Here is a 24,144-nt window from a genome sequence, read left to right on the forward strand (position 1 = left end):
GTGATGAATTTTTGTTCAGAAAAATAATCCCCAAAACTGTTTATCAGAAAGAGAGATCATAGGGCAAAAGAGAGACTGTCTTAAGACTTCTTAGCTTGTTGCTTTGCAGAGGGATGGACCGTTTTGCAAGAACAGCTCAGCTTTCTGCTCCCCCAACCCCAGCCCAAATTCCAGGGGTGTAAGCCCAGAACTCCAGTCTGGCCTGGAGAAGAAACACTGCTTGTCTCAGAACTTCTGTGGCAAATCCAGAAGATAAGGGGCAGGCTGCAATGATTTTCACCATCTCACTGCCATCGAGGTGGGACCTCACGTTAGCACAAAACTCAGTATTTTCCTGTCTCTCTACCCTGTGTGTTTCCTTACATCCCAAGAACATGGTTAGGGTGGAAACAGGGTAGTAATTTCTACACATATTTTGGATTTTAATTACTCACATTTTTAAGTGATTTTCTTTTCATTTACGTTCTAGTGATTTCCTTGTGCAGAGGTATTCTATCTAGTTTATAGGAGACAGATGCCATCAAATGTATCACAAGTTATTTTCAATGCAGTTTCAGTCGCGGAAGATGGCCTTTCCTTTTCCAATCCATTTTCTTAGTATTGTTTTATGATTTAACTTCAGCCTGTTTGGAATTCCTTCTGGCATATGAGGTAGAGTATGTGTCTGTCTGTTATTCCTCGTCTGAATATCCAGTTCGTCCCACAGCGGCTGACGATCCCTTCCGCTGGTGTCGAACACTGGAAAAATCCGACATAAATATCTACATATACATCTGGATTCCTGTCCGGAATGCCGTTCTGTTGATCAACTTTCTGTTCTAATAAGTACCACGGGGGTTTGCTCATGTCTCTGTTTTCCATTTGGGTATTTTGCACACCCACTTTGCTCTTGTTGGGATTTTTTTTTTTTTTTTTGGTTTTAAAAAAAACTCCAGTGTGGGTGCCTGGTTGAGCATCTGACTCTTGGTCTCAGCTCAGGTCATGATCTCAGGGTCATGGGATCGAGCCCTGCATCAGGCTCCACGCTCGTCATAGGCTCTGCTTTTTCTCCCTCCACCTCTCCCCACTCTAAACAGATTGATCCATAGATCGATCGATAGATCATTGGTGGGGGGGACCTTTGGTATTCTCATCCCCTAATTTTTTGGCACACAACTTGTCACTTCACCAAGTTTTATTAATCAGCTTGGGAGAATTTATAATTTATTTCTCTTCAATGCAACTGCAAGTAAGAAATGTCATCATTAACTTCCTTTGCCACTAGCACTTTATAATTCGATTTTCTAGAAAAGGAATTCATGCCGTGTTCTTTTAATTCCCATGTGTTTAATATTTATATCCCTGTTGTAGGTAAGATAGATCTTCTGTTTTCTGGATATTTATTACTGGCACATGGGAGTTGTATCTTTTTTTTTTTTCTTTTTTCTTTTTATGTCCTTACCAAAAAACTTGAGGCTTTGCTGAACTCATGGGTTATCTCCACTCATTTGCTGCAGTGAACCCCTTGGATTTGGTGAGCATGTGACTGTATCGCCCGCAAATAGTGCATTTGCGCCCTTTCGCAACAACCAGGACATCCGATCTTCTTCTTTTGTTCCTGTTCTTGAAAGGAGCGTCTCTCTTATTTCTGTGCGGAGAATAAAGGAGCCTCTGGGTTCTGAGTGTCTGTCCTGTTCACGGCGGCCAATCTAGCGCTTCCCCCATTCAAGTTCAACCGTGACCTGCTTTTCCAATTCCATGTGCTAGAACCCGTTCCCTGTGCCCTGCTCTCCGAGCTCTGTAGTGGGTTTTATAATAGGATTATATTCTATATATTGCATCTCTGTACGTTTTTATATTACCTGTTTTATAGATTTTCCTGCCTCAGGATTTAAGACAAGTTCAAGCTTGTTGTGCTTTATCATTTACTGTGCCTTATGTCTGGAAAGTTCTTTTTTCTTTTTCCTTTTTTTTAGGATTTTACTTATTTATTTGACAGAGATCACAAGTAGGCAGAGAGGCAGGAGAGGATCGGATGCATTGTTTAACTTTTACTGATCTCAGAAATTGATCCCCTGGGTGTTCGGGGTCTTTCTCCTACAGGTTAAACCTGGGGGGGCCCTACCTTGTTTGAAAAGTGACTACATTCAGTTTTCTGTCCAGAATTACTGTGATCAGTGATCACAGGCGTAGCCGAGCGGTAAGGCGGCTGTGGGCTGTACATGTCCTCCTGAGGCAGGGCCTCGAGATGCCATCAGCTGTGGCTCTCCAGCCCTGACGTGTGAAAGAGGGTTTGGCTTGTCCACTAAGAATCCCTTCCCAAATGAATTCTCTAATAAAACCGGGAAGGTTTTTTGTTTAATTTAAAATTGTCATCACCTCAAAAAAAAAAAAAATTTGTCATCACCTCGACCTCCCAAAATATTCAAAAGTGGCCTTAACACAAAACACAGAATCCCTGAGGCACTTAGGGTAGATGAGGGGAGTTCAAGGGGAGTTCTGCGGGGAAGATACTTTTAGGCCTTGGATTTGAATTTTAAAAGCTCCATTGTGGGGGGTGTCTGAAGCAAAGGACTCTGGGCTTCTGCTCAGGTCATGATCTCAGGGTCATGAGATCGAGCCCCACGTGCGGCTCCATGCTCAGTCCTAAGTCTGCTTAAGACTCTCTCTCCCTCTGCCCCTCCCCCCAATCTCTAAAATACAGAAATAAATCTTTAAAATTAAAAAAAGAAAAAAAGCTCAACTACGGTAGCCTGGAGTGACTAAGACATTCCATACGTAGGGTTTTTAAAGAGTTCCGTATCACTGGGACTGATGCACTGTTTGCTTGGCTACGAGGGAAAACTTTATGTGCAATTAACCTTTCTATTCCCCGCCCCCACCCCCGCCCGGGTGTCTAAGTATTGTGAACTTCCTTTGTGGTATTTTAGTGATTAGACAGGATGGAGGGTGTTCTTAAAGATTCATGGCCAAATCCGATGATGTCAGAACGAAGGGAACGGACGGTCTTCGTGGGGCCAGCAAGTCTGGCCCCGTCTGGATTGTTTGTCTAACACTTCACAAGTAGAATAGGAACCGCTGAATTATTCATTTTCAAGTTGCCCTAAAAAAGGCACTTACGTGGCCGAAATGCAGACGTTTGGTGCCAGCGAGAGGAAGAGGAAGGATGCTGTCTTTCCTGAGGGGTGCTGGGCCCCTCTGCCTTGTTCTCCAGTTTCGCCTCCTAGCCCTGGGGGCGGAGGCCACCTCGGGCTGGCTCACGTGCAGGGCGCTCAAGGTTGGGGCCCGTCGCCTTGACCGTGGGCTTGGAGGAGAGGAGGGAGGAGCAGCTGAGAGTCGTAGCTGTGCAACGAGAACTGTTTTTATTCTTAGCTTTAGCTTCTCTGCCACCAAGCCTCCTCTTAACATATCCTACCAAGTAGTACTTAGGGGAGAAGGGGGGTAAATTAGGGTTCTTTATGCTGGGGACGAGAAGGAGGGCTCCCGCCTTGGGCCTGCTGCTCCCTGGGACCATGAGCCCCTTCCGTCACTACTCTGCCCCCGGGCCTCAGTTTCCCCACCTGTGAAATCTGAGCGGTTTCCTCCTGTAGGCCTGTGGCTCCCAGCAGCAAAGCGTGTCCTGCTCACTCCTGGAGCCGGCGAGCAGCAGCGGCAGGGCCCGGCGGAATCAGAGGCATTCTCTCGAGCCTCGGGCCGGTAGCTGGGCCAGCGCCTGTCAGCTGTAGGCAGGGCTGCGGGGTAAGCAAACAGGGAAAGAGAAACAATCTGAAAGGGGGTTCTGGAAGAGCCAGGGCTCAGACTGGGGAAGCAGGGCTCCAGCCTCTGGAAGGATGTGCTGACAGAGCCTACACTGAATGCGTTCAGGAGACACTTAAATGCATGCATGAAAAATGGCACGAACGGCGGCCCCTCCCTAACATCGCTTTAAAGACGAAAAGTGAGCAGGCAGCAGTCTGGGTCCGCAGGCTGCTGGTGGAGATCTCTGCTGGAAGGTCCCTCGTCCTGGCCATCTGGCTCCCCGGGGGGGCACAGACACAATGCAAGCGGTGAGGGGGCGCGCGCAGGACCTGGGTGTCCCGTCTGGAGTTCATTTTCCTCCCGTTCTCTGGTCGCAGCAGCCTTTCTCTGGATCAAAGAAAAATATTCACGTATGACTTTCCATCCATGTTTATCTTACGGAGATGAGCTTTTCGTGTGCATTTTTTTTCTCCCCTTTGCTGAGCAAGTAAATTGAGATTCTGGGGAGTTAATTGACTTCACACAAGCCCGCAAAGTGTGGCGTCCGGGTGGAGCTGGACATCGGCACAGAGGCCCCCCCACTGCTGGGGGTTCTGGGGCTCAACGGCAGCCGCCCGCCTGCTCTGCTTCTCGTTCCTGCACAAACGGGTGGCAGGGTCGACCTCCTACAAGCTTCACTAGTCCACGCCTGGTGTTGGAAGGATACAAAACTGCTGTGAGGGTCGTAGCTTTTCTTATTTATGCTTTTTTCAGTTTACTTTTTGTGCTAAATTTCCAACACACAGTAGATGACGGGACCCCGAGGTGCCTGGGTGCAGTTCCAGATCTCCCCATTAGGGGGCGCCTGTCGTGCCTGTCCCCACCCCCACCCCGTTTTATCCTTAGGCTCTTCCAGAATCCTTTCCCTTCACCTCTAAATGTTTTAGCAGGTTGACCTCATGTAAAGACTCTCCTTCTATGCAATACTTGCATCAGATCAAAAACTAATTTCATAATGACTTTATTTCTTACATTTCTGGTTACCCCCAGTCATAGATGGCTTAATTTTTTTAGTTTGCTGGGCTCAGAATTCAGATAAAATCCAGACTTTGGGATTGGTTGGTATGCCTCATTCATTTTCTGGACACCCCCCTTCTTCTTCCTTTCCTGGCAGTTTGTTTGCGTAAGAAATTGGCTCATTTGTCCTGAAGAGTTTCCCACAGTCCGGGTTTCGCTGACAGCATCCCCGGAAGTGGTTGAGCGTGTTCTTCTGTCCCGTGTTCTAATTCCTGTAGGTGTGTTGTTGAACCTAGAAGCTCGATCAGATTCCGACTGGAAATTCTGGGCAAAAGCCACCCTTTAGGTGGTGTTGCGTATCTTTGTAATGTTCTCGGGTATTGAAAATCAGCCCTGGGCAGAAGAGAAAGATCCTGGTTTTCACGCGTGACAGTAAGAACCGTTATGTGCGTGAGTCCTGGTCTGCAACGCCCTTTTTCACCCCAGCAATGCTCTTACTTTATCCTGTGCCAATTTCCTTGAGAAAGGCTGCATTATTCCTGCGGCGCAGATGGCTGTCCAGCTCACGAGTCAGCCCAAGGTCAAACATTTAAGGCAGTGGGGAAGAATTTGAGCCTCTTTGCTCCACAGGCCACGCTCGTTTGCTTTTCCAGACCACAATCTTCCCTAATTTCACCTCCAGGACCTCCATCCTCCCAGGGGCCCCCGGCACTTGGTTTAAGGAGAGAAATCTCCATCCAGCCTGCTCCTTGCTGCTCTGAGAGCATCCGTGCTAGAACGCTAGAGAAATGGCAAGAAGCCCCCCAAACTTCCATCCAGACACTTATCCCAAGAGGCTTTGGATGGTCTCAGTAGCCAAAACAGAATGAATTATGCAATCTCATAATCTGATTGTCAGCCACAGCTGTCCCGTGTCCCTGCCCAGAGATGACTGAAGCCTGAGTGACAGTCACAGGCTGTTTGTGATCACACGGAGGGTCAGACCCTGGCGAGGGACGGGCTGCTTGGAGCTGTCCTGTTAGCTCGGCCCAATGCTGAGCCTCGTGCAGGCCGGAGAAGACCATTTCATCGGTCAGCTAGCCACAGATTAACCTAAACAAGGACGAAACCGAGTCAGCTAAACAGTGGAGCCAGGAGGGAAGTTTTCTTCCCATTGGGATTGACAAGCGGAGACGTAACTGCAATTGATTTTGTTACTTGTTGTATCATTTAAGCTGAGATAGAATGATCAGAAAAACAAACCAATTGTGGTTAATTTCTGAGCAGGCAGAGGTGACGTTCTGGCCATTTCACTGTCTGAACACGATTTCATTTGCAATAAGAAGAAAACCCACGATTTCCGGAACGTTTGGCCTGGAGGTTAAGCACCACAGTCCTCTCTGCCTGGGCCCTTGATTTGACGGGAGGGAGTGACCTGTTTGATCGGAGGCTTGGAAGGGAGCCTAGTGGCTTCACCCCTGCCCTCCACTCCTGCCAGGGCAGAACTAGCTCAGCTCGGGTAGAACACGAGAGATAGGTCTGGTCATACGCAACAGGGTTGTCCAGAAGACCCTTCCCCGCTTTCTGCCGAGTCCCAGTTTGTGCCCAGCTTTGTGTCAGGCACAGGGAAACGCTGGGAGCCAGGCTGACTGGCCCCGTCCCGGGGAGCTCACGGTCCAGTGCACAAAACAGAGCCTAATTCCAGATCTTGACATACATTTTTCTCCAAGGAGATCATTCTCCCCTTTTTCAAAGGCTATGAAAAGTGGCAAGAAACTTAAATCTGCAAAAGCAACTGAAAGGTCCCCCAATAATGGGTCTGTGATTAAAGGAGCGAGACTGATACAAAGCGAAGGTCAAGCAAAGCTTTATTTCGCGCCAAGCATCAAGAATCAGACCGAACGTTGGGGGTCGTGCTTCTTACAGAGAGGGTGACCTTTCTCTGCTTCACAGACTAGCTTTTAAGGGCAAAGGCCATGTGGTTGGGCCTGGCCACGCACAGGTGGCCAATGAAACTGTAACACACAGAGAAAGCTGCACAGTCATGTTAGGTCACACATAAGTGACCAATTGAATTACAATTTACCCTAGTAGATATTTGAATTAGCCTATCACCTTGGTCAGAATTGGCACCCAAAAGGCATCCAAAGGGCAGGGCCCATACTTCTTGGTAACTAGGGAGACAGTATGCGCCCCCCCCCCACATTGGATGTCTCCACCTGGCCTGACCCACTCTTGTATTTGGGCTTTGTTACCTGGGACTGGTTCCCGGGACTTGTTTTTAAATAAGTTCCTGAGGTGGGGCAGGGTCAGTTTAAGTTTTACTGCATAAACAGCAAAATCGCTGTTTAACCCAAGATGGAATCCCTCTGGCTAAATAGGCCCTTACAGCAACTTACACACTCTTTCCTTTAAAGTCATGTGTGCAGTTTGGCAAAATACCCCTACGCCCTCTGTTCTTTAAAATACCAGCCCATGCGCCTGGGTGGCTCTGTCGGTTGAGCATCTGCCTTCTGCTCCAGTCATGATCTCAGGGTCCTGGGATCAAGCCCTGTGTCGGGCTCCCCGCTCAGCGGGGAGGCTGCTTCTCCCTCTGCCCTTCCCCCTACTCGTGCGCGCTCTCTCTCTCTCTCAAATAAATAAAATCTTTTTTAAAAAATAAAAGTAAAATAAAACACCAGCCCACGAACGGTTGCTTGTCAGGTGCAGAGTGGATTTTCCATAGCACGCAGATGTCGCGTATTTGCATATGTAGCCGGCCAATATCTAGCATGCCCCTGCTGTGTTCTCTGAGATTACAGCAGTGAGCGAGTGAGTGATCAATATATGAATAAGATACTTGGAGACCAGAATAAGTGCAAAAATGAGTGGACAGAGCAGAGCAGGGCTGCTGGGAGGCTTTTCAGAGGACAGCCACCAGAGCTGAGCCGTGGACGGTGACTAGTGACAACAGCCACCTGTAGGGACCCCAGCAGAGGGGACAACCCTGTGGCCAAGCAGATTTCCCAGGAACAGGACTGAAGAAGCCACGAGAGCATTAACTGATTGAGCATCAGGAGGACATTTACACGGGATGCCTGTTTCTAACGGCTTTAAAAAACATCCGCCAGGGGGCACCTGGGTGGTTCAGTGGGGTAAAGCCTCTGCCTTCAGCTCAGGTCATGATCCCAGGGTCCTGGGATCAAGCCCCGTATCAGGCTCACTGCTCAGTGGGGAGCCTGCTTCCTCCCCTCTCTCTGCCTGCCTCTCTGCCTACTTGTGATCTCTCTCTCTCTCTGTCAAATAAATAAATAAAATCTTAAAAAAAAAGAAAAATCCGCCAGGAGCAGAGTCCTCCCCAAGCCCAGTGGCTCCGATGGGGAAGCGGGGCCTTTCTCAGGCTTGTTTGTTTTGAAGCCTTGATGGCCTGAAGTCTGGAGAAGGAGCCGAGGTATTTATGGGAGGCGGTTCTGTAATCTGCTGTTGAGCCTCTGCTCCCTGCAGGGTCTGGGCCCTCAAGGGCATGAGGGGTGTTCAGGCCTTCCTGGGAGGAAGCAAGCCCAAAAGAAGCTCCTGGAATCCACGGCTCCGAACATAGCGGACTGGTGGCCTGCAGACTGGGCTTGACCACAAACCGCCAGGGAATGCAGTGGAAGGAAGGGCTAGTCCGTGGCCTGACCGGGCCCTCCCAGAGAGGTGGTGGCCAGGCCAGTGCGGGCCAGGGGAGGGGGACAGCAGGTGGAGACGTCTCAGGGCTCACATGCCCAGCAGCCTCGTGCACACTGCACAGAGAGAGTCCGAGCTTGGGTATTCTAAGAGCAATGCCGTCAGAGCGACTGGCCGGTTCAGTCGGTAGAGCAGGCAAGCCTTGATCTCAGGGTCATGAGTTCAAGCCCCATGTTGGGTATAGAGACTACTTGAAAATAAAACCTTTAAAAAAAAAAAAAAGGGCAGCATCGTCAAATCTCTAATAGCTTGCTTTGTCTACAGAGAGAGGGAAATGCTTTCAGAGTATGTCATATGACTTCAAATGGCAAAGATAAGACAAAAGAACCTGAAAGCCAATCTCATATAAAAGTATTTATAAAAAAAAAATACTAAATAAAATGTCAGCACACAGAATTCGGGAGCACACTAACCACAACCAAACAGGCAAATAACAGTTAGTGTAATTTGCCGATTTAGCGAGTCACAGGAGAAAGACCTTTTAATTTGCTCCATAAATGCTTTTTTAAAAGGTACTTAATGAAATCAATATCCATCTTTTATTAAAAAGTCTTAATAAAATAGGAACAGTTGGATATTTCACTAACAAAACAAAACACATCTATTTAAAGTCCGAAATGAGCAACATGACTGCATGTCCTGGCGGTCAAGACGCCAGGCAGGGATCCCCGCTGCCACCTTACTTTGTCATGTGCTTCTGGGAGTGCTGGTCACTGCCATCCTCCAAGAGAAAGAACTGAGAGACAGGAAAAGGCAGGAGGACGCAGCCCCGTCATGGGCACACAAGGGCACAGGACACTCCAAAGCCCAAGAGAACAACCGAGAAGCTGTTCCAGGCTCGAACGGGCACCCACCGCGTTGTGATTCTTTCTTCTGTCTGGAAGGTCCTCCCTCAGGCCCGCAAACTCCTCTGCCCTCTGGGATGTAGACCAAATGTCCCCGAATCCGTGAAACTCTGCCTCCTCCTGTCTGCAAAGGAGACATTGTCCATCTGTCCCTCGGAGGGCTGTCACTGTGCCACATTGTCCCAGAATCACTCGGGTCTCTTCCTCTCCCGGCACCCCCCACGGAGGAGACAGTGCCGGGGTCCCACTTGGAGCAGAGCGAGCTGGTGCCAGTGTTGGAGGAGGGCGCCGTGCCGCCTTTTCTGGGTCTAGTCTTGCCCTGACTCTCACAGGAGACTCTGCAGACCAACCTTTCCTCTCGGTAACACTGCATTCCCATGCAGGGGCTGGGAGCTACCTTTCCAGAGAAATCCTCCCCCGCCACACACACACTCCCCATTTAGGGGATTCCAGACCATAGCCAAGAAATCTTCCTCAACATCTGGCCCCCTGGCTACCTCCTTTTCCTTTTCCTACCTTCTTTTTCTGAACCCAGTCCAGGGAGCCCTGCTTCTGCGTCACCTCTGCCCCCTGTGCTCAAAGAGCCAGGCCTGGGGTGTAAGATGTCAGAAAAGTAACCGCCTTCCTGATGGCAGAGACCCATCAAGGCCAGGCCTCTGGGGTCGGCAGTGAGCGGGACGGGTTGGGGGAGGCGGGGAGCCTAGGATGTTTATTAAACATCCTAGGGCTTTGTAAAAAAAAATTTTTTTAAACATTTTCACTGTAATACTGAAAAAATACACCATTATAAAATCCTCATATAGAATTATTAAGTTTAAAGCGGGGAGAATTCATCTTTCAGTGCTTCTTCTCTGGGTGCCCAAGAACTTCACAATCTCATGTTGAGGCTCTTGGCTTTTGACTTGGGTCCAAGGAGACACACAGACCCGAAGGGCGCCCCGGAGGCTTTTCTAGCTGCCCTGTGGATGCCCTTTGTTTTCACAGCTCCTGACGGGGCTGTGATTCTTTGGAGTTGAAATCCATGCCAGCCTTGCCCTACTGCCGTGCCTTAGCGTCGGGGGCCTAGAGTGGAAGTCGTTTCCCTCCTGTCACTGACCCTGTCCTTCTAAGTTCCTCATGAAAATCTTGTGCTAGGCCAGAGGACACCCCAACATGATCTGTAGGGAACTGATTGAAGGAACTGCATGTTCCAGGCCAAGCAGAAATGCTCCGCCGTTTGAAGCCAAAGCAGAGAATAATGTAGTGCGGGTTAACAGATCAGCGAAAGCTGTTTTGTCAGCTCGTGAAAAGGTGAAGGAACCAAATTTTTATAATCGTTTCGCTGAGCAAACAATATGCTTAGTTATTATAGACTCTGGAAAAGAAACGATTTTAGGCTAATGTCGGGCTCTGGGTCCTGTTGCAGGCAGGACTCAGAATGAGCAGAATGAAAAGCCTCTGAACCATTGTCGACACCCGTGCTACAAAAGGACACGCAGTGGCCTTCATGACTCCCTTCTAGGAGGATGTTTCCAGTGGTATTAACCTCTGGGCATTTTTGTATTACTAAGGGCAGAGTGTCTGGTAGGATTAATTTCGTGGGGGGCGCTAAGGGCAGCACTTCGGAGGGGAGTGGACTCGGTGGCAGGTGTGTCCTCAAGACGACGCCAGCACACGCTTTCCAGAACCGCCATCTTGGTCCTCGTCTACACCGGCCAATGGCCACACCCCTGATCACACAGAAATAGCCGGCTAGTTGTATCTTCATTGACCTTTTAAGAAGTGTGCCCCTTGGAAAAGCCAGTTATGAGCCTCCAGACTTTTAAAAAATACGAATCTGAGCCTTTCCTCCCTCCCAGCATCCCTGGTTATTTCCACTGTCTCCTCCGATGGCTTCTGGTCCGTTCTGTGAATGGGAACCGCAGCCCCTCTGGGCCCTGTCTTCATCAGGATGCCTAGTGTTGAATAGCTACCCCCCGCCATGCACACACACTTCCTGAACCACAGAGCTCAGTGTTTTGATTATCATTTGAAAGCTTTGGAAATCTGAGAGTTGCTCCCGGAATGAAAAGGTAAGTGCACTAGTTGTTATCAGGTTCGATATTTTGGTCAGTTTACCGGTTGCTTAGTAACCGAAGTGAAACTGACCAGAAAATGGAAAAACTTGAAATTCGTTTCCAGGGATTGCCTCAGACTGCCAAGAAGGCACCTTCCTGTTTTAGTGTGACTAATTTTTTTTTAAATAAGTGCCTTGAAATCCTTTGGAAATGATGCACTGTGTTCTGGATGTTCGGTATATTAATGGGTATCCACAACCATTTGCTGTCTGAGAAGAAATTCTGAGAGTCTGCCTTTGCGAGGAGGCTCTTGAGACTACCCTTTCCCCAAACCAGGCAGGAGCCAGCTGCCACTTCCCAGCCCGCAGCATGCCAGCCTGGCCCGTCACTGCCTCTAGATGAAGCCAGGACCCTAGGAAACCCTCTGTTCTCTACAGCATTTGTTGGACCCTGAACTGGCCCCCTGGCCACTGGCAGCAGCGAGGCAAGAAGTGAGGAATGGCTGAAAATAGGCAAGAGTAGGCCACTGGACCCCCAGGAGGCCACAGTTCCACCCCTTCTCTCTAAGCCCCCGGGACTGGGGGACTGTACCAAGGGCAGCTCCTCGTGCAGCCTCGCTCTGAGAACTAAAGCCCTGGCCAGAGGCTTCTCCAGATGAAGGGGAGTTACCGCTGAGGACTCCGGGGGCCTGGAGTCCTCCCCAGCCTCGTCCTCCCTACGCGCAGCAAAATGCATTGAACACCTGCTGTGTTCCTTTTCTTGAATTCCTGTTGAGAGACACTGAGCAGAACTTGCCTCTCTGTCCTCCCTCCGCCTGCACTGCCAGGAGTAGCTGGTACTCGAGGGGGAAGTGAGCCCCAGAGGGGAACACCCCTCTGGAAGACACACCCCAAACCCAACAGTGTCTGTGATCTGAAACCATACAGATGGAGCGCAGGCACCGAAACGGGCGTGGGAACATACTCCAGCAAACCAGGAAGGTGTGAGCAAGGTAGAGCAGAAACCAGGAGTAACTAAAAAACGAATGCAGTAGGAAGAACAGAACCACCAAACTAAGGAACCAAAGAAAGTTGACAGGTACAGCAGCTGCATCTATCCGGGTCGAATGGAAGAACAAGCCGGAAGGCAGCAGGAACGGCCAAAGAAACAGCAGGTGCAAAGCCAAGGTTGCGTGCTGCGGAGGGAAGGAAGGAGATGGGGGCCCACAGAGGACCCCGCAGGACAGCCTCCCTGCCACAGGCTCAGGATCCCGGCTCCTTCCAGGCAGGCCTCTGCCCTGCAGACCGACAACTGAGCGTCAGGCTCCCTGGATCTGCCCAGGGGGAAACTGAGGCGTGGCGGCCTGCAGCTCTGGTTCCTGGCGCCGGCCGTGATGCCTTCCCGCCGTCTCCCACAAACACGGGGCAGGAGCTGTGTGTCTACAGGCCCATCCTGTTGTGGAGTCCCCGACCAGGGCGCGGACACTGGCAGGTGCTAGGAAATGGTCATGGGATAACGGAGTACGTGAGCTCTGCCGGTGGTGGCCGAGGAAATCCACCGTAGGTCGGATTTTGTAAACACAGCGATGATTAACTGTCTGACTAAAGCTCCAAACTGTGCTTAATGGCATTTGCCTTGGGACAAGGCCATTAACGTATTCTTTCACCTTGAGCCCAGCGAAGTTTTGCACCTGGTTGGAAGCCTCTGTCCGGTTTAAGACCTTCACCCTTCAATTGATTCTTTGCCCTTTAGGAGTCCGCAGACTCCCTTCTGCAGTACTGAGGCTTTTCCAAGAGGTCTTAGAGGTTTGCCTAGTGAGGCGGTTCCTAATGTCGCCGCCCCCCGCCCCCCACCCCACCCCCAGCACTTCACGGCAGGGGCCCAGACTGGGTCTTCTTTACAGAGTTCCCCTAAACACAGCTTCATTTCACGAGGCCATTTGAAGAGTTGTTTCAGACTTTGTTCAGGCCCAGCTGGAAGCAGGATACTGTTTCAAACAGGTCTAATGAGCACGGAACCTGATCACGGGGCCTCTGTTACCCAGTTCAGGCTGCTGGGATCTGAAATGGTTGCCTCGTCTGGAAGGGCCTCGGGGCCAGAGGGAGCACTGGGCGCAGCGAAGAGCAAAACCAGCGCAGCCAGGGCCCGAGTCCGGTTTAGCCAACTCTTGATGTGAAGGCTGGGCGCCGATGAGAGCCACACAAGCAGCTTTCAGGGACAGAAGGACCTGCTCAGAGTTGGGCCTGTTCCAGGGGCCCCAAGCTGGCCCAGGGGGAAGACTGGCCCGCCGCTGGCAGGACACGCTTCCTCCAGGACCCCAGTCTCTAGCCAGAAGCCAAGCCCTGCACCGGCACAGATGAGGGTGCAGGAGACACGCAGCCCAGCCTTCAAAAGTTCCCATTGTGTGGGGACCGCCCCTTTAACCTGTCAGGACCGCCCCTCTAGCCTGTCTACTCAAACCTGTGCGGGGAGGGGAGGGACTGGACTATTTCCTTCAGGAGATGGAGCCATCAGGAGGCTTTGGAGAGTGCTGGGGGTGGGGGCAGAAGTAGGAGATGCGGTCCCCGGAATGGAGGGCAAGCCAGGGAGATCATGTAGTCCAAGGCTCTTTCTTTACAGCCTCACGGGCGGTGGGAGCTGTCGGAGCACAGGGCCCTGGGGCTGAGGGGTGGGCCGAGGTGGGTGGTGGGTAGAGCTTCATGGAAGGGCCTGGTGTAGAGCACCAGGGAGGGCACAGGGGCCTGTAGGTCTCCTTGGAGATGGACTGGGGGGCCCCTGAATCCCAGCAAGGATCCGTGGCTGTGACATTGGGCTCCCTTGCTGCCATGACCCCGTTGAGTCTTCCTTGGGTGGCGGCCACTCTCAGCCTTGGCCTCCTGATGGGCCATGGGGAGCAGTCCCGTAGAAGATGGGGCCCTGACAGTAGCCCGTTCTACCCTTCTGCTAATAAAGAAATTAGGCCTTTATTAGAACTCAGTGTTCCTCTCTCTCTCATGATGTTATATGTTGGAGTCATATATTTGCCTTCAGATGACTCAAAGGAGAACTTTGAAAACAGAAAAAGGGAGAAAAGACCCTAGCGGCTCCACGTGCACGAGCCAGCCAGGTGAAGGCCGTGAACTTGGGTGGTTCGCAGAGCCGACTACAGGGTCCCCCAGCCTCCATCTCCATCCTGCCACATCCTTCTCCCCGTTCTTGTGGCTCGCCCCACCCTGGCAGACTTCTGTTCGTCTTTCGAAACCCAGTTCACACATCCCCTCCTTTGAAGCCTCCCCAGATTCCCTCCCCCGAGAATTTTCTGCCTCCTGGTTTTTCAGGGCGCTCTGTTCAAACTCCCGGTAGGACATACTCTATTTCGTATTTCAGTGACTCTGTCTCCCCAGTGAGATTGGAACCCCCAAGGGCAGGGTGGCCATTCCTACAACACAAGCACACCTCCTCCAGGTGGGCAGCAGAGCCCCTCACAGGTCCAGGGGGCAGGTCATTGTGCTGAGCTGGGAACCGTGGTCACCCCGAGCCCGCCCACTGCCCACTAACGGCTCTCTCTCTCTCTCTCTCTCTCACCTTTCTAGGGCCGACGAAATTGAAATGATCATGACGGACCTTGAAAGAGCAAACCAGGTAGGATGTTTCACGGCCTCAGGCTTAAAAATCCTAACAACATAGCCACGTATGTCGTCTCGCTAGATGCGTCTTAAGTTCGAAGGCCTGGTATTCTCGTATTTTTTACGTGTGATTGTCAATGTCGATGTTTCCCAATGTCATGGGAAGCATGTGGAAGGTCCCTTGGCAGAGTGTTCGGTTGTGGTCCCAGCATCCCAGACTCCCTCGGTGACTACACAGTGGCTGTTGCTTTTCCTTGTCCTTAATCCGTTTCTCAAATGACCGACTGTGGTGCCACGGCAGCCATACCAGCGAGTCACAGGGGCCTTGGGCAACGTGCTTGGCACTGTGTCCAGCACAAAACAAGGCGGCTCTACACTCAGCCGCCGGGGGGTCTGGGGGGCTCAGTCGGTTAAGCGTCGCACCCTTGATCTCAGCTCAGATCCTGAGCTCAGGGTCATGAGTCAAGCCCCGCATCGGGTGCCACACGGGGCATGGGGCCTCCTCACATAAATAAATAAATACTCAGCTACTTGGAACATTGCCCCCCACACAAACACAGAACCCCTAACTTCTTCCCCGAGGACACCGCCCCGGGGAAGGAAAACATTGCGCTTTAGCGAACGGTGCTGCTGCTTTGAAAAGAGTCTCCCCGCTTAGCTCCTCTATTCGTGGGGAGAAAGAGTCAAAACTGAGATCGCTTTCTCGGCCTCAGAAGGCGCCAGGCTGTGGCCACAGTCGCAGGAAAGCTTAGCGCTTTGTCTCAGGTGGAATCTTTGTGTATTAGTGGCCCTGTCCGTCGCAAGAAGGGCCAATGGCTCTCGAGCGACTTGTGCCTGGTTTTCCTCTGAGCGCATCCCAGGCACTGAGCCTCTGAGCCCTCCGTGCAGCCCACCCGGGTTGCTGCTCTAAAGACTCCCACTTTACAGACAGGGGAACAACAGGTCAGTGGCTGGTCCGGTGCGGAGCCGGGATTGGAGCCCGCGCTCCTCACGGCCACCCTCAGAACCCGGGACGCAAACAGACGTCACTTTGGCTTTCTTCAGACCCTCTCAGCTCCCAGACGCACCCGTGTCCGCACAGCTCCTCGCTGCCCAGCGCTGCTTCCCCTTCACCTCCCCAAAGTGCTTTAGCATTTGTTTACCTTCAGTTGCAAACAAATTGACTTGGCCCCTTCGTACTGACTTGGCGCTGCTCAACTTTGCAAAGGCCTTAGCTCCGAAGGAGGTCCTAGAAAGGTTCACCCACTCCCGTCAGCCCGTTGCTCTTTGAGCATCCATGATTGTTCCTGGCCAGTCTCGAGCGCGCCTCTCCTTTTGACGGTGCTTTGGGGTTTCAGCTCCGGGTTTGTGCACCAGACAGCCGCAGGCTGGGGAGATCGAGCGGACTGTCCGTACTGGCTCTGCGGCAGTCCCCAGGTACTGAAGAAGTTTGGCCAAGTTGGCGTGCCTCTCCAAGTGTTGAAGGCCGCTTGGCCGGATCTCCGTCCTGGGAGACACCAGGCGGGACTGCGGAGAAAGGGGCCACCCCTTGGTTCAGGTCCCAGCCCTGTGTGTGCTGGTTGTGTGGCCCGCTAGTAGTTCTTTAGAAAAGAAAAGGAAAAGAATGAACTTTGCGAACACGCTACAGGAGAGAGGAGTCAAAGTCACGGAGAGGGCGGAATCCCGGTTGGCGGGCGCCGGGCGAGGGAGGCTGAGGCTTGTTCAGTGGGTACAGAGTTTCAGCTTTGCAGGATGAAAAACTTGAGGAGATCAGCTGAACGACAGCGTGGATGTCCTTAATTAACAGTGCTGGAGCAGATGCTAGAAAATTGGTTAAGATGGTGTATGTTCTGTGTATTTTGCCATAATTAAAATGTTTTAACTTTTTTAAAACAGAAGAAAGAAAGGAAGGGCATGATAACTGGTACTTCCTCTGCACGACTGCTCGGAGGGTTAGAGGTTAAAATGCCCGAGTACAAAGTAGGAACCTAGATGAATCTGTAGTTGCTGGAGAAGCGTGTATTTGGTGGGAGAATTGTACAGTCCCGTGCTGGGGAAATACCAGCGCAATGGGCATGGGAGAAGCATCGGTGAGTTCTCACGGACAGCACAGGGTGAGTTAGAGCCTGATGTGGCTGCCCGGAGAAATGAACGCAACCTCAGGCTGCATTCATAGAAGTAGAGTTTCTAGAATGAAGGAGGTGGAGTTCTGCGCCTATCTGCAGCAACCAGTCCATGCCCGGGGAATTATAACATATTCTGGAAAGCACACTATGAGGACACCTGGGACGTGGAGTACCACTCGGGCTCCACCCCACAGCCAGGACCGGAAAGGGACCCTAACAACAAAAGAAATCAGGAGGTTTGGGGACATTCCTGATCTCTGGGGAACAAGGGAAAGAAGACATTGGGGCTTGACACCAAGCACCAGAGGAATAATTGCAGGAACTTGGGATGTGACACGGTCACAAAGGGGAAGGCCCTCGGGTGGGGACATCATGGATCCTGTCCCGTAGCTCTCCAGGCCTGGCCCAGGGAAGGAGTCAGGATTTTTCATGGTCATGGACACACTTGGAGGCTGGTCTTAGTCTTGATTAGAGAAGCCTTCTGTCAGTCCTGGCTCTCCAGAGATGCCCAGACCTGTGTGCCCCCGGAGCTGTGAAGGGAGGTGCGGCCCAGCCCTTGCTGAGGGTTTGAGGTCAGGGATCAAACACAGAGGGAACAGGAGGAGGGATTGCACTTGACTCTGTGGTCAGGAGGAAGACAGCAATGCAGGCAGGCACAGAAGGGCAGGGTGAGCCCTGAGCGTTCTGGGCCATTCCATAAAGCCAAAGTATGGAGGTGCAGGGTGGGAAAGTGGGCCTACAGGAGGGGACCTAGATCCAGGTTTGGGGGAGGGCTTTGAACGTCAGGCCTCTGCGTGGAAGGCCTCTTTCTGAGCATGGTGGAGAATCCTGGGCAGGAGTGAGACGTCAGAGTTGTGTTCTAGAAGGATCCCCCTGGCGGAACATCAGAGAACAGTCGGGAGTGGAACAACTGGAAGCCAGGAGAGCAGCTGTCGTGCTACCTCAGGGCAGGGATGACTCGGGGCCTGCAGCGAGGCGGGCCCCAGCAGAGAGAAGGCGGCGGCGACAGGGCAGGAGGAGGGGGACGAAGGAGCCGCGCGCCCTGTGCAGGCGCAGCCAGACATCTGGTTCAGCCGCCTTTCCCATCAAGGGAAATCCCCAGGAGGAGCAATTTACTAGTTCATTGGCATATAACATTATTTTTGCACTAGGTTTATAGTCAGAATGTTCTACTGAGACCTGAAGCTGTTTTACGGCTACAGCACTTGTGTTTCTATTGTGCAAAAGTGGAAGAGCAGTCCGCGGCCGACAGCTCGGGGTCTCATTTGCACCTGTTCGTCAAACTTCAAGGCACTTGCCTTCATACTCACCTCCTTAATTGGTGGCCGTGATGATTCAGAGCTTTGAAGACCGCGTGGTAAATAAGAAGCCCCGGCTTTGCGCCTTGCGACCGTGGAAAGCCACCTGGGGGCTTCGGCCACTCTAGCACTCGGCCAGCTGTACCCTCACCCGCGCACCTTTCCGATCAGCCCTGATGGGAGCTGCTGGCAGCACAGAGCCCCAGCCGGGGGCAGGAGAAGGTCCTTTTTGTGAGTGGCCCTCCTCCTGCTAACCTGCCTGATCTGACGGAGGAGGCTGCCCTAGTTGGGGGGACCATCAGCTTGAAGCACAGCTTCACCCCCTCCCCCCTGAGGAAAAGAGCCACAGGAACTCCCAGCAAGGCACGGTGCTTGCTTGGACCAAGGTTTCTGGGTTCCAGTGGGGAACAGCTGGCTTTGTATCCCAGATCTCCTACTTCCAAGCCATGTGGCCTGGAATGAACCCCTAGGCTCCTGGGGTGTTTCCCCATCTACAGAATGAGGGTGGTAATTCACACATCTGAGAGAACACTGCTGAAAAAAAAACAAATCCACTGCATAAATTTTGAAGCTCTTAATCGGCTTTATTCAGCGGTTCATGAATCGGGCAGCAGCCCATCCAGCGGACGGAAAGGAGCTCCGAGGACCTGTACAGAATGGAAGTCTTCTGTAGGCAGAAAAGGGAAGGACAAGGGGCGCCTGGGTGGCTCAGTGGGTTAAGCCTCTGCCTTCGGCTCGGGTCATGATCTCAGGGTCCTGGGATCGAGCCCCGAGTTGGGCTCTCTGCTCAGCGGGGAGCCTGCTTCCCCCTCTCTCTGCCTGCCTCTCTGCCTGCTTGTGATCTCTCTCTCTCTGTGTCAAATAAATAAATAAAATATTAAAAAGAAAAGAGAAAAGGGAAGGACGAGGAAAGAGCTGATTGTCTCAGGCGGGTGCCTTCGTACAGGGGCCGGGAGGGCTCTCTCGGACAGATGACCTCACTAGCGCTGACCAGGAAATTCCAGATCGACGGGTTAAAAGTCCCTTTCCCGGGAGAGGCTGACTCTGCAATTAGGTTAGGTCTTCCGTCTCGGTTTTGCTGACATGGGGTTTGGCACAAGGGACTCCCATTTGGAGCCTGTTGTTTCTCTTTTAACAGTTGTTCCCTTTTGATCCGACTCTCAGACTAAGTGAGAGACGTGGTCAAAATTGAAGGCGTTACTGCTGATCTTCTGTGTGATATTCCCAGATCCCAGTGTTTTTTGTGGAATTCCTGTGGTGGTCACGGGGTCACGACTTCAGGCTCGCCGTTTCTTAGCGGAGTCGTTCTGACGTTCCACTCTTGAGATCATTCGCTTGACGGTTCGTGGCCTCGAGCCTGCATTTAAAGCTTTTGAGAGAATACAGCGCACCAAGGAGGTTATAGTGAATATTATAAGCGGGATTATTCCCAGTATCCAGAGCGCACTTTGGAGCCGTGGTCCCCAAGACCCAAACGATTCAAAATCAAATAAGTCAAAGAGCTATCCCGTTGGAAGAGTCCCCTTTGTAAGCCTGGAAGCCTGCCCAGTGTCTCTGCGCACAAGAGTAGAGACACTTCTGCTTTCTCAGAAGCGTCACCCCAGGTGCAATAAAGGGGTGTTGGTCCCAGCACAGGCCCTACCTTGTTCAGCCAGGAGAAGCAAGGCCTCTCCCATCATCCCTTCTCTGGCCAAAAACAACCTTGGCCAGAGACTCTAAGGGTCTTTATTGAGTGGCCGTTGCTTTGGCGATGGATCCCCCGGTGCTTTCAGGAGTTAAGGAGAGGTCCCTGGTCGTAACCTCATGGCATTTACTGCTAACCCGGGAAGGAGGGCCTGGCCAGAGGAAGCCAATCCTAAATCACCAATGCCTCCCAGTAGGTAGGTCCTTTCTGACTCGAAACTCGGAGGCTGCAGTGATCCATCTCCATCTGCACACAGTTAGGGGCACGTTGGATAACCCAAGAGCCCTTGCCCAGGCATACACCCGCCAGCCAGATTGGCACAGGCCCAGGTAGAATGGTAACCGCCACAGGCAAAGATGAGCCCTGTCCGGGCACAGAGCGTTCCCACTAAGGTGGCGCTGTTAATGGACAGGTGGGAGTTCTTTACGACAAATCCAGCAGTCTGAAAGGCAAAGGCTACCCAACTCCTAGCGGTGGCCTGGGAGATATGGATGTTGGTGTTGTCTTCCCGGGCTAACCCCAGAGTCAAGGAACAAAAGGGAACAAGAAAAGGTATCATGTTCAGTTCAAGTGTGAGGTCTTCGGCATCTTGGGGAGAAGCAGCCCAAGTTGATGTTAGCTGCCTCTCTTCCTAGTCATTCCATGCAGAAGGTCTCAGCGTTCAACCAAGACCAGCCGTCAGCTGGAGCCTCCTTGAGCAATGACATCTGTAGCCACTTTAGGTCCCTAGAGTCTGCCTGCCATCTGGGCAGTGAGGAGGACCTCTTCTCCCTTCCAAGGAGATTCAAGGGCAGTCTTTGTTCCTCGGGAACCCAAATCAGAAGGGTAGGAGAGGGACGCCTGGGTGGCTCAGTGGGTTAAAGCATCCGCCTTCAGCTCAGGTCATGATCTCAGGGTCCTGGGATTGAGCCCCGCATCGGGCTCTCTGCTCAGCGGGGAGCCTGCTTCCTCCTCTCTCTCTGCCTGCCTCTCTGCCTACTTGTGATCTCTGTCTATCGAATAAATAAATAAAATCTTTTTTAAAAAAAGAAGAAGAAGAAGGGTGGGAGAAAATTGGAAGCATGAGTTTCCAGAGTCGTGGCCAGATATGAGGAAACTAGAAGAATTCAAGATCCAGTCCAGTTTATAGGTTTTATCCTAAAACTTCAAAGACAGTTACAGGATTTTCTTTCTGCAGTCACCCCTATTCACTTTTTACTACAGAAAATCACAGTAGGAGTAATTTTACATTCAACTTGGCCTGATTATTTATATAAGTGCAGCAAGAACAGTGACTGACCATGTCAGCTCCTCCATGCTTTCAAAGCTGGCACCTCATAAGCAAAGAACCAGCCCTTCTTCAATGGCCCCAGAAAGTCAGCCTTAGTTCCTTAAAGCTGTCTGGTCTATCCAAGTCTGCATTTCTCTCAAATAGGACCAGTAGGACAAACCCTTGGTAATATTCCCAATATTTCCAGCTGTGTCCTGTCATAAGGAGAACACATTTCTCATTGAAGTTACACAAAAACTGACTATATTGCCGTGAAAAGAGTAGTTTCTGAGCTTTAGAGGGATCAGGTTGGGAGAAAAAGTAAATGTTCCAGTTTTGTTTAAGAACGTAAACATTGCCAAATCGCTGTTTGAAGCATCAGTGTTTCAAACAAGAAGCCGTAAGAATTATAGTTACCCTCCTCCGCTCATCCATTTACTTGTTACTAACCCTCATTCTGCTTGAACCCAGTTGGGTTTTTTGGGTTGCTTTTTTGTTGGTTTGTTTTTCCCGTAAGTTCTGGGAATTCTCACCCAGTTCAGTTTAATGATCTTGGTTATCCAAAATTCAGACTTGTCACAGTCCTTTCCATGAAACCCCATGAAGACGAAGTACTTTTGTAGGGAAACTTTTGCAAAAGCATCTGAGTAAAACAGTAACTCTGTAAATGACATAGACTTTTTATTTTTTTTTTTTTTTAAGATTTTATTTGTTTATTTATTTTTTTGACAAGAGAATACAAGCAAGGTGGAAGCGGCAGGGAGAAGGAAAAGCAGGCTCCCACCACGCAGAGAGCCTGACGTGACGTGTGGCTCGATCCCCGGGGCCCTGGGATCACGACCTGAGCCGAAGGCAGACACTTGACTGAGCCCCTCAGGTGCCCCAATGACAAAGACTTTAAAATGTGCATTGTTAAAGATCTGCTGACAGTTCATTTGATAAGGAATTGTAGTCATTTCTGTGAGGGATGACATTTTAAGATAATGACTGGAATCATGACATAATACCAGGACAAATCAGATTCCTAGGAATTTCACACAATTTCTAAAAACACTTAATGTAACTATACAAATGCAGCATAAAGAAGACTCAGTATAAAGTTTCCCATGTGATTTAACAAACCAAATAAGCCGAGTTTCTTTTAACATCTCCCTTTTTATAAGGTGAGAGAACAAATCCTTTGAGATGTCCAAGGACCCCTCGGAAAAATCTCAAAGTTAGTTCAAAGTCAAAAAGACTTCATTTAGCACAGAAGTTTGTCAAAAAATATCAAAGAATTTTAGAACACTTGGTCAAATAGAATCATAGGTCACTATGACACAATACTTACTCCTCTGTTTAACCATAGTGACAACTGAAGACCTTGAAGGCAAATTCGAAAGTTAAATACTTGTTTGGGGGGGAAAAAAAAAAAAAATCCTTAGCTCTTTTAGTAGAGAAGACCGCTTTCTTAAGAAATCAAAGACCTGGGGTGCCTGGGCGGCTCAGTGGGTTAAGCCTCTGCCTTGGGCTCAGGTCATGATCCCAGGGTCCTGGGATCAAGCCTGTGTCAGGTTCTCTGCTCAGCAGGGAGCCTATTTCCTCCTCTCTCTCTCTGCCTGCCTCTCTGCCTACTTGTGATCTCTGTCTGTCAAATAAATGAATGAATGAATGAATGAGTGTATGTATGTTAAAAAAAAAAAAAAAAAAAAGAAGAAGAAGAAGAAGAAGAAATCAAAGACCTGACAAAGACTTGGGAAATTATTTTAACCAGACAAAAAATCTTTGTTTTCCGGGCAGGTTCCTTAAAAGGTAAAGAAGACCTTTTACAGTCTTTTATCAAGAGCAAACCAGTAGTTCCAGAAAACTCTGTCCTTCTCAAAGAGAGAACCAGGGCGCCTGGCTGGCTCAGTCAGTAGAGCACGTGACTGTGAATCTGAGCGCCACATTGGGTAAAGGGATTCCTTAAAAATAAGATATATTTTTTTAAAAAAGAAAAGAAAACCAAACACTAATGTTGCACCAGATCAATTTTGAAGTTAAAAACCATTTAACATCAAAATATATTACATGTATTCTAATTTTAGCTAGCTTGACCACACGTGAAAGTTCTTTCCAAAGATCTCATTTCCACAAGTCTACAACTTTTCTTTTTTTACATTCAGGTTTTGCCCTGTTTCTTCCTCTTACCCATTCTGAAGTAAATAGCCTCACTTTAAGACAAAATCATTTTCTTTTCCCTCAACGCATATGCCTCTCCAGTCCTCACACCTTCTTTGAAGACACCCATCTTACTTTCCTTACATATGATGTTTCCTTTATTATTTCTAGTAGTTTCATTAACTATATTAGAATTTTTAGCCATTAGGAACCTTTAATATCTAGTGGAAACAAAGAAGAAAGTAAGCCTGAACTTTCACATCAATGCCCTGTGGCTTGGCAAGTATATAGATACGTTGTATAATTTCTAGAAACGAGGTTTCTCATAGTAAGTTTTCAGTGTGGCACAAAACGTGTCTTACTGGTTGACCGCAGTATCTTTAGTTCCTCTGTAAAGGGAAGCCCAAAGTAGATAAACCTGTATTCACTGATTAACTAGCCTTTTGCAATGCACCTTGCAATGAAACTGTTCTGGAATTTTAAAGCCTCTTGGAGACTTCTGCCTGCCAGTTAAACAGGTATCCCCATTGGGTTCGTTTGATTTGGGAGCCCTTGCTTTCAAGTACACTGCTTAAGTGATCTTCTCTAACTGGAATGTTCTTCCTGATGGCCATTTTAATTCTAGGTGGTTTTTTATAAGATTCTGCCATATTTGTAGATATTTAAAGGTTCTGAGATTCCAGTTCTTCTACATAAAATAAGCAGATGTACCAGTAGGTGATGGGCCCAACTCCTGGGCATGTTGACGATGATGATGATATGATGATTACTGTTTTAGCTAAGGCTTTGGGTCTCGGGGAGCCAAAC

The 24,144-nt window shown here is 50.1% G+C and overlaps 1 protein-coding gene across 7 annotated transcripts in view; it reads left to right on the forward strand.

The window, feature by feature from the left end:
* CUX1 (cut like homeobox 1) overlaps positions 1 to 24,144 on the forward strand; it is a 354,242-nt gene that overhangs the window by 233,632 nt on the left and 96,466 nt on the right. For all 7 annotated transcript variants that reach the window (XM_059155149.1, XM_059155150.1, XM_059155147.1 and 4 more), the window contains exon 9: positions 14,830 to 14,878. In XM_059155149.1, coding sequence (XP_059011132.1) covers positions 14,830 to 14,878 — 49 coding nt within the window. The remainder of the gene's footprint in view (positions 1 to 14,829; positions 14,879 to 24,144) is intronic.

This window comes from Mustela lutreola, chromosome 17, assembly GCF_030435805.1.
Source record: "Mustela lutreola isolate mMusLut2 chromosome 17, mMusLut2.pri, whole genome shotgun sequence".
NCBI lineage: Eukaryota > Metazoa > Chordata > Mammalia > Carnivora > Mustelidae > Mustela > Mustela lutreola.